The sequence below is a fragment of the Scophthalmus maximus genome, chromosome 4 (assembly GCF_022379125.1).
Source record: "Scophthalmus maximus strain ysfricsl-2021 chromosome 4, ASM2237912v1, whole genome shotgun sequence".
Lineage (NCBI taxonomy): Eukaryota > Metazoa > Chordata > Actinopteri > Pleuronectiformes > Scophthalmidae > Scophthalmus > Scophthalmus maximus.
The window spans coordinates 7,324,007-7,333,967 of record NC_061518.1 but is presented as its reverse complement, the minus strand read 5'-3'; the positions used below and the strand labels follow the sequence as shown (position 1 = coordinate 7,333,967).

At 41.0% G+C, this 9,961-nt stretch overlaps 1 protein-coding gene across 1 annotated transcript; it reads left to right on the top strand.

The window, feature by feature from the left end:
• The first annotated feature begins 2,400 nt into the window (after positions 1–2,400).
• Positions 2,401–7,352, top strand: mnx2b (motor neuron and pancreas homeobox 2b). Its single transcript, XM_035629396.2, has 3 exons — positions 2,401–3,807; positions 5,129–5,289; positions 6,179–7,352. Exons 1-3 carry the CDS (start codon positions 3,375–3,377, stop codon positions 6,596–6,598), a joined length of 1,014 nt encoding a protein of 337 aa, XP_035485289.2. The 5' UTR covers positions 2,401–3,374; the 3' UTR covers positions 6,599–7,352.
• The last annotated feature ends 2,609 nt before the right edge of the window (positions 7,353–9,961 follow it).

Sequence of the window (9,961 nt, the reverse complement as noted above, 5' to 3'; positions counted from 1 at the left end):
GAATAGACCGTAAATAAAAAATGGACGTACAGTCACCGGGTCCGGAAAAATGAAGCCTGTATTCTCTGAAATCACCAGAAGGGGGCGACTCACTGGTTGCAAAAAGAAGTCAGTTTCTAAATGACTAATACTAACTTGAACTTTAACATCAGTAAAAATTTACCTGAGGAGTTTGTGGTCACGATTTCTAGTTTCAAGTCTTCTCCAATACAGCATGATGTTCGTTTAGTAAGTTATGGATTTAGAGTACAATAAACGATAAAGCACAGTGTACATTAGGTTGTGTGATTGACAGCTGGTCCGTCAGACCCATCCCCAATTTCTACGTCCGGTTGCAAAAAAAACCCAACATGGTGCTGTATGGTCAAAATGCGTCAAAACGGCAGGTCATAAAGCAACGGGTCACGTCACAGGGGGGTGCCACTTTCTTGTTTTCTTGCTGTATCAGTTTGAATCGTTTAAATTATGGAGCCATCCATCCCATCCTCACAGCATTGTGTTAGTTATCTGATGTAGACCCAATACGCCTTTCAAGTCCTCCAGAATTATTTTTATGGTATGTTTTTGTTTTTGATTATTAGTCATTAAGAATCTCCTGTTCACCTTTGACCTTTGAGCAGACACTTTTGAGCAACTATAGACAAGAGTGCAGGTGTTTCTTCTTTTTCGTGTTTTTTAATAGTAAAAAATGTAACTAATATTGGACCAACATGGCCTGGGCACACTTCAAGGAGAAAGGACCTTAGACGAAGTCAGCTGAAAGTGGAAGCAGGGGGGCTCACTTTCCGCCACTGATTCAATTTAATTTGTGCGCCTCTGTCAACAGGCCCCGGCTGACAGATTTACCTGGGGACCGGCTATTTAAATTACTTTCGAATCATAAAAAGCAAAGGAAATGTGGTAGTTGGAGTGAGAGAGAGAGAGGCTGAGGGGGAATCAGCCAGAAAGCAGCACTGATTTCCCATGGAGCAAATTACCTCTGTATCAGCCCCGGAGACAGGCGGTGATCTGCCTGATAGAGCGGAGGGGCGAGAGACCCCGACTCACACTGGTGAAGGAGAGCGAGGGAGGTGGGCGGACCTGCAGGACCGCTCCAATTTTCTGGAGGTCAACTGCACGCGTGCACACGCACCAGCCAATTACATATCATGAGCGAGGGCCTTCCAAAGACCCACCCCCATGAAGACTATAGTGCTTTATTCATGCCAGCAGAATGGATTTCAATTTCCTGTGATACACGGTTGAGAGGGCTTTTTTTGGGTGGAGGCTGCAGTTTGAATTAGACTGTGACATCTGAAGCAAACAGGCTGCTTGTTATTGAAAGTGTTTGGCCACTGATGAAGTGATGGAGAGCGTGAATGTCTTCATCTATTTGTCTGACATTCATTTGTAGAAGGAACATTTTAATCATAGCAGTGAATATTGTTTAATTCATTCGATAATTTTTGAAAATAATAATCTAGTCCATAAATTATTGGTATATATATATATTCCCTGAGCTCATGTTGGCGTCCTAAAATATTTGTGCTTTGTCCATAAATTCAAAGATAAGCTGCTTGCCATCAAAGACCACCAAGAAAAACAGAAAATATTCTAATTTGACATAATGGAATTGGTGAACTTGTTCCTTAAAAAACAACTCACAATACAAATTAGTTTTTAATAATCTTTAATAAACCTTAAAGACAGAATAATACAAACACAGGAGTATTTTTCGCATCCTACAACTAGAAACTTAAACAAAGAGAGTATTATGTTTTTGTACTCCTCAAATGTGGCCAACATTTAAATTAAAAGATAAAAAAAACACAATATATTTCCCCATCAGAATCATATCGCCGTGGAGAATATCATGTTGGTAAAAGATTGCCACTAAATAAACAGCATTTGAATTTTTTTTTAATATCTGAAGCTTTTATGGTGGATTATGCTATTTTTCAAAAAAAAAAAAAGAGTACGCTTGGTTTAGTGATCAATAACCAAAACGTTGCATTTTCAATATATTGTAAAACGTGTATATTATACAGTGTATGGTAGTGGCCTATATCTTATATAATACGCAGTTAAATTAGGTGTTGAGCATCGGTGTTGGCTCTATACATATATTTTTTTGTCGCATCCACACGCAGATTGTGGTTCATTAAAAGTCTCGTTCACTCACTTCACGTTTTACACAAACAAAATTTTGTCTGCGGCACAATGAGACGAGCATCTCAGACTTAATTCTCCTGCATTGTAGTTGTTGTTGGGTGAAATAACAAGGGAATAGAAGTCAGACACTCTGTGCGTCTCCACTGCAGCTGATTCACCTCCGGTTTCTCGGGTCTTAAAATTGCATTAGTTCACATTAAGCAGGAGGCCAATTAACTCGCAGCCTCTTCTGCCAAGTCATTACACTTTTATACGGTTTGTGTGCAATTCTTGATCGTAAACCTTAATGGCATTGGTGTGGCCTTATGTATGAGACCCAAACAGGCCCTTTAATATTAATGATTTAAAATCCGGAGTGGGCACAATGTTGTTGTTGTTGTTGTTGTTTTGTCTTTATTTCTAATCTCAAGGAAAGCCAATGACATTAGGACCGCTGAATAACGGCCAACAGTCGGTGCTACGAGGTGTGGATGATGTTCGCAGCACTAATAATTAGTTTGGACGTTGAAAAGCGGTGTGTGGTTTTTTTTGTTGTTGTTTTTTTTGGTTTATGGCGAGGTACGCCTGCAATCTGCGGTGAGTGTGAGGGAGCTGGCAGCGAGGTGTGGATGCTGAAAATACAATTGGCTAATCTTCTAATGTACCTCCGCGCTTTGATGCAGTTGAAGGTGTTTTCGGGCGGGACAGGGGTTGGACATTACCTCACTCTGAGCGCTTTCTGGGGGGAGAAACGAGCGAGTAATTAGCTGATTAGAGGCCCGTCATGAGCGGCTCAGCCTCCAGCCAATCCCCGCTCGGGGGGGGTGGAGGAGGACGTGCTGATGGAGGAGGACGTGCTGATGGAGCCAGAGACACACGCATACCTTTTGTAGTTTGTTAAGTTCGTATTATACGGCAGGAGTGTTGCTGCTGGGTGACTGACACGTGCAGGGAACCGTTCAGGGAAATAGACGCGCAGCGCTGCGCTTCGGAACGTCACCTGTTTAGAGTCTGTCCAGAAGTTAAGTTTTTCTGCAGACATTAGTCCTAACAAGTTGATAATGCTTACATTTAGCTATATGAAATAGCTTGAGCTGAACTTGCATGAGAGGACAAGGAGGACATTTGAGAGTGTAACTGGGGGAAGAGGCTCCGCTGTTTTGCGCGCAGACGCACGGCACAGGTGCGCACCGGCCGAACTCGACACGGCTGTTTCCCGCAGCCCCCTCCCGAGCACAGCGGTCATGGAGAAATCGAAAAACTTCCGAATTGACGCCCTGCTCGCCGATGAGACCCACCGGGGCGGCCGGGACCTCTCCCCCGGTCTGAGCAGCGACAGCCCCGACGGCAGCCCGGTCTCCTGCCGCCGCGCGGACACCCCGTCTCCGCGGGCGACGCAGCTTCAGAGCGGATTAATCCACAAACCGGGCATCCTCAACTTCCCGCACCCGGGACTCGCTTCGCTGCCGCAGGGCGCGATTCACGGCATGTACCCTGCACCCATGTACCCGCTGTCGGCGCTGGGAGGCCAGCACCCCGCGTTCGCGTACACCGGGTTCACGCAACTGACTCAGACCTACCCGGAGCACCTGAAGGCGGCCGCCATGGCGGGATCCCTGCCGCTGGAGCACTGGATCCGCGCTGGCATCATGATGCCCCGGCTGCCAGATTACAGCTGTGAGTATATATGATCAAACGATATTATTCAATATATATATATATATATATACTTCAATATAAAATGTCCAGAATAATATATTGCAAAATATGCCGGTTTAAAAAAAACCATATAGAGATTTTTAATTGTTTATAGTCTAAAACAAATCACTCTGTGAGCCGTTATCAGTCTTCTCAGGGAGTTGGATCTAATCGGATCGTTTGACTTCTGATGAACATTTTTTTTTTACAAAATCCAATTTGTGTACTGACTGTATTATTATAATTATAATTATTATTATTATTATTATTGTTGTTGTTTTTATTATTTTACTATCATCACCATCATAAAACATGTCAAACAGATTGTTCTCTTTTTTAATTTTATTCTTTTTTCCCATTTAGCTTTTGTTTGTATCATTATTCTAATATTCTGAATAGACAAATCTGTACTGCTGATTTGACAAATTTTAACTAATGAATGATAAAATGAATAATGTAACTGATTCATAATTCTGTTGTGCATGGTTTCTGCTTCATTGAGTCTAATTTAATCACTATCAATTATCATTCAACCACTGGCGTCATCGCCGGTTGGATTTCTTGATTTTGAAATGAGAAGCGACTATGTGTCGTAAATTAATTTCACAGCCGGTACAAGTATAATTTACAACTTTTTTTTTTTTTTTTGGAAAGCAAGATTTCAATATGCCATGCTTTGTGCAAGATGTTTTTGTCTTTTCTTCCGAGCTCACTCCCGATATCTTCCTATTTGGTGATAATAACCACATTGTCCCAGTACAGTGACTGGGGCGTCGGTTTACCTCTCATCCCTGAGTGTGTCATATTTTGATTTTGGGCCCATTTATCTCTCTATAAACGCCAGCCCGATGGAACTTGTCTTTGTGCGACGAAGAAACTATAAACAAACACCTAAAACGTTCTGCAGTTCATCAATAAAAATCCCAAAAGCCTTCATTGAATTTTCATTAAGTTAATGGCATGCCTGTGTTTTTATGGCCCCTGTGCCCGCTGCTGCTGCCCCCCCCCCCTCAACAATAAACTGGAGTAAAGCCGTTATGGTTAATGTGGACCAGAGACTGCGGACATATGTGCGCCTGTTCCCACCCACAAAATTATATTGAACCCTCCATGTCCTTGGTATGTGATAAATAAGATGCTCCAATATTTTCAGAGGCTTGAATCTTAAATAAATGTGTCCAAAAGGATTCAGACACTGTGTGTTCGAACGTTGGAAAATGAGGTTCGTCATGAATAAACTGTGACCTGTCCACAGACATTTGGCCCCCGACTGATGACTTTGCTCTTCCTCCTCCTCCAGCGGGCCCTCAGTCCGGTCTGCTGGGGAAGTGCCGGAGGCCCCGCACGGCCTTCACCAGTCAGCAGCTCCTGGAGCTGGAGAACCAGTTCAAACTCAACAAGTACCTGTCCAGACCCAAGCGCTTTGAGGTGGCCACCTCGCTCATGCTGACTGAAACACAGGTACGACACGGCCAGACCACTTCATTTACAGAAACAAATATATCGTAAATAAGTGAAGACTACAACACACAACTGGAATTTAACAGACTTATATGTCAGTGATATTTTTGATAACTCACGTGTAACAGACTTTTTTTTGTTCAAGCATAAACTGAAATCACAGACAACACAAGAATGAAAAAATACAAAATATGTCACGAATCAGAATTTTATTAAATCCTGAATAACATTTATAAACCAGTCATGTAAAAAAAAAAAAATTCCCCCAAAAAGCAACACCTTAAAATAGAACACGAGCTGTCTCAAACCACAAATAATAATTTATTGAGTAATATTGACTAACTGTGACTGTTTCAAGAGGCGCAACTGGTGAGTTAATCTCCCAAAGAACTGAAGACAGGAACATTTTATTTCCACTGCATGTTATTGGTAAGATTGAAATGTTTTGTGTTTCTGTTCATTCATTATTCTGGTGTAATAGTTGGAATTATTATTAGAATATATATGATTATGAATAGTGGTGTGTAGATGCAGTGTAAAAGATAGAGATGAGAAAGAAGGTGAGAGAACAAAAGTGGTGACTTTTGATGTGATGGAGGTTTTGCACTTTTACTTGAATTCCATTTGACTCAAGGAAACACATTTGCTCTTTAGTTTCAATAGGAAAATATTTTTTTTTTCGAAATCAAGACATATCTTTATTTAAATCAATTAAATTGTATTTGTACTTTATAGGGCAAACATACCAATAACAGTGAACAAATCAAGACATACTCGAAATCAAGACATACTCAAAAATACCTATGTAAATCTGTTCAAACTCTGAAGTATATTTCCTGAACGTGATCGCCTTTTGAACTCACTCTTCCCTCCCGTCGTCTCCTGGCAGGTCAAGATCTGGTTCCAGAACCGGAGGATGAAGTGGAAGCGCAGCCGGAAGGCGAAGGAGCAGGCCACCGCGTCAGCCCAGTCGGAGGCAGAGCGACTGCGCAGCGGCGGGAAAACGGCCACCGACAAAACCGACGAGAGCCGGCGAGCTGTGACTCCTGATGACGGAGGGATAGACCTTGACATGGAGGATGGAGAAGAGGACGAGGAGGACGAGGAGGAGGAGGAGGAGGAGGAGGAGGAAGAAGAGGAGGAGGCGGAAGCCCAGCATGGTTTTCCTGTTGCCATGGGCATACGATCCACAGACTTCTTGCAGCGGGGCACCGACGTTGGCTACAATCCCCACAGCCCTTTCTCTGACGAGGAGCTGGAGGGGGTGCAGGTGGGAGGGGGTGACAGGAAGATTGGGGCCGGACTGTGAGAAGACGCTGGTTTGGTCTCCGAGGCGTTACACTGGGACACGGGGGATTCTGGAGGAGATGAATTTCCAAGCCGAAAGAAATTTGTCTTTGTCACGACGCCGTGAATGACGTGTTCCAATCAGGACATTTGCTGGAATCGCAGATTAATCACTGACGGGATTGTGATACAAATATACTGTCTGTGCATAAAAAACCCATCTCTAAGTACTGTACATTTCGTAGCATGATGAAAAAAAAAAAGAGCAGGTGTTTGTCTCCCTCCCTAAATTGTATCTGTTTTCGTGAGTATCTGCCGATCACCTTCTGGGCACCTTGTCTTTCCTCCGCCCGGTGAACACACGGGGCTCCACAAGGGAAGGATGTTGAAGTGAGACGAGTGAACTGTTCAGACAGCGTGAGAATGTACGATCAAGGTGCAGCCGCCACTGCGTCAAAGTCAAACAAGCTGCAGTGTTGAGACGTCACAAGCTTCAGAAACATCCGCTGCTCTGGATGGTTTTTTTCTAATAATTTGCAGAACGACGTCCCATGTATTATATTTACTTCTGTACATTTCGTGTGAATATTGGATGTTTTCTTCTCGATGGTGTTCATGAATTTTGTCCTCGTCACTTACCCGTAAATGAATTTAATTTATTTGAATGTTCGCAAAGATGAATCACATATATGTATTTATCTGAAACTTGTTTGTTTGGTGTAGCTGTGAAAAAAAAATATGACGGCATAAGAAAAATAAAAAAAAAAGAGAAATGAAAAATAAGTACATTTTGGATCAAAGTTTTTTGAGCAAAACAAAATGACACTTACATTCAGATGTTTAAAGTTCACTATGGTGACCATATCTGTTTATTGTGTTTGCATTTTATTATTTGCTAGTAAGCACTAAACACAAAGTACAACCAAGGCCAACTGGAAAGATATTAGTTAGTCATATACAAAAAAAAATGTCCGGATGATGGCAATAGATTAAAAAACACATGCTCATAGACTGTATATAAAAATGGACCGGGTCAGGAAAGTGAAGCCATTTTGGAAGTGTCTAATACCATACCTTTGGTTGCCCAAAAATAAAAGGCAAATTATAGAAAAATGTATGTGAAAATGAATCTTCTTCTCAGTTGATTAATAACATCAGTTAATATTTTCCTTTGGAGTTCATGGTTCCCATTTCTAGTTTCAAGTCTTCTTCAATACATAAAGCACCGTATGTATTTGGGCGTAGATAAAGCTTGATTGACAGCTAGTGCTGTCCAATTGATTGCAGGTGTAGCTCTCAGTCAGGCCCACCTCTCGCCCCTCATATGGTTACTTCCGTTTAAAAAACAAAACAAGATGGCGCCGGCCAAAATGACAAACTCTGGGCTTCAAAACAGGAGTTCACAAATAAATGTGTTACGTCTGAGGCTCAGACATGATCATCGGTAGTTTCATGGCGGTCCATCCAAAAGGTTGTTGAGAAATTTCACTCAGATCCACATGATTATGGAAAGTGGGAATCAGCAAACTCTCCAGGATTCATCCTCTGGGGACCATGAATGTCGGAACAAAACTTCAGGGTGACTCATCTGATAGTTGTTGAGATATTTTTAGTCTGAACCACTTCAAAGAAATCTATATACCACAAGGGTTTCCATAACCCTGACTCGTGTGAGAACACAGCCCATGTTTTTTTTTAAATCCAACTTAAAACTGAGGGGGGAAAAAAACATTTGTGTTCACTTCTCCTTCAAATCCTTCATGTCTGGTCATCGCCACTGCACTGCACAGAGGCCAAGCAAAGCAAAAGTGTAGTTCTCAGGTCACGGTTTTAATTTACTACAGAGGCTCTCAGATATTAATTACTCGGTGGGGTTTACTGATGGCCAAATAATTAAGTTAATGAAGAGAAAGTAAAGCCATCAAACGCCTGATGGTGATGTCACATAGGCCCATTTTAATTTCCAAGAGCAACAGCATGATGAGTGTTTGTAACGGCGATTGGGGGCGTTTTATTGGGTTCCCCTGTAAAGGCTGTGATTAAAGAGCAGATTGGAGGACATGCGGTACAGTTTAGTACAGTACAGTCATTTAGCCCCCAGGCACATTTATATAGTGATTAAATGTATTCTTAACTGGCTGGACGGACACAAGCTGTTCTCATGAAGGGGGGGAAAAAAAGCGCATCCCAATGATCGGACATGCCTTTAAACACTGATGGGACTCTGAGAGGAGCATCATATATTCATCACAAAACCATTGTGAAATGGAGAAAGGGTTTTTTAAAGTATCTTAAATCTTCTGTGAAATATCCATACCAATATTCGGGTGTAAAAAATGTCGATACTGATATACCACCTGATATATACAGTATAAATTGTCAAAAATTTCTGGACACGTTATGAAACCCTTATGATGAAAACTATAGTTGAGGCTTGATAGCTTTATTATAAAAACTATAAATAAAAGAAAACACAGATAAAGCTAAATATATACAACTTACTTCAGAAAATATGTTTTTTTCAATGTAAAATGTACATCTTTTCTGCATTGCTTATTCTGTAAAATAAAAGTTTTTGTATCAGCAAACATAACGATAGCGTCAGTGAGAGGCTCATATCGGCCGATATTTTCGGCCAACCGATAAATCAGCCACGCTCTACAAATTAATTGTACTCGAGTTGCGTGTCTTCACATTCACATGAACAAATCAATATACTTTGAGGAAGCGGATGAAAAAAGAATCACATTGAACAGGATTGTTGTGTCTGAAGTTTCTCGAGGTTTCTTTGTTGGGTCACGTATGTGTATCAGTACGGTACGTCCTGAGTGTCCCTCAGACAGAAAAACATCCGTATGAATATAATCTATGACAGACCTTGATTTGATTAAGCTTTTCTGGTTTGATTTCTGTTACCTACAGGTCTGGGCAAAAACAAGACTGAATTTGAATTTTTTTTTCTCATCATCATCATCTGCATACATTGTAAATGTTCAAAAAAAATATAGTTGTTTGACTAAGCTTCATTAATTATGTGTGTTTACATCATTTTGTGTATTACTCACATATCATTTTTGTTTGTATCTCCTTCTATCCACAGATAATCAATATAATGCATGAGCAGTTGCAAAAAAATCAAGAGCAGCAGAGATTATACTACCACTGAAACTGTTATTTAAATGATACTTTATTGCATGCTTTATTTTTAGTAGCTGTTACCAGATATGGATTCACCATAGTATTTATTCAGATTTGGTCACAGAGTTTGATGTCATTTTGGTATTGGATTAAAATCTCATTCAGTTACATTATAGTAACTGACTATTTTAAAAAAAAGGGCCAAACAGTAAACAATATACTTAAATTTAAGATGTTAGTTCTCTAC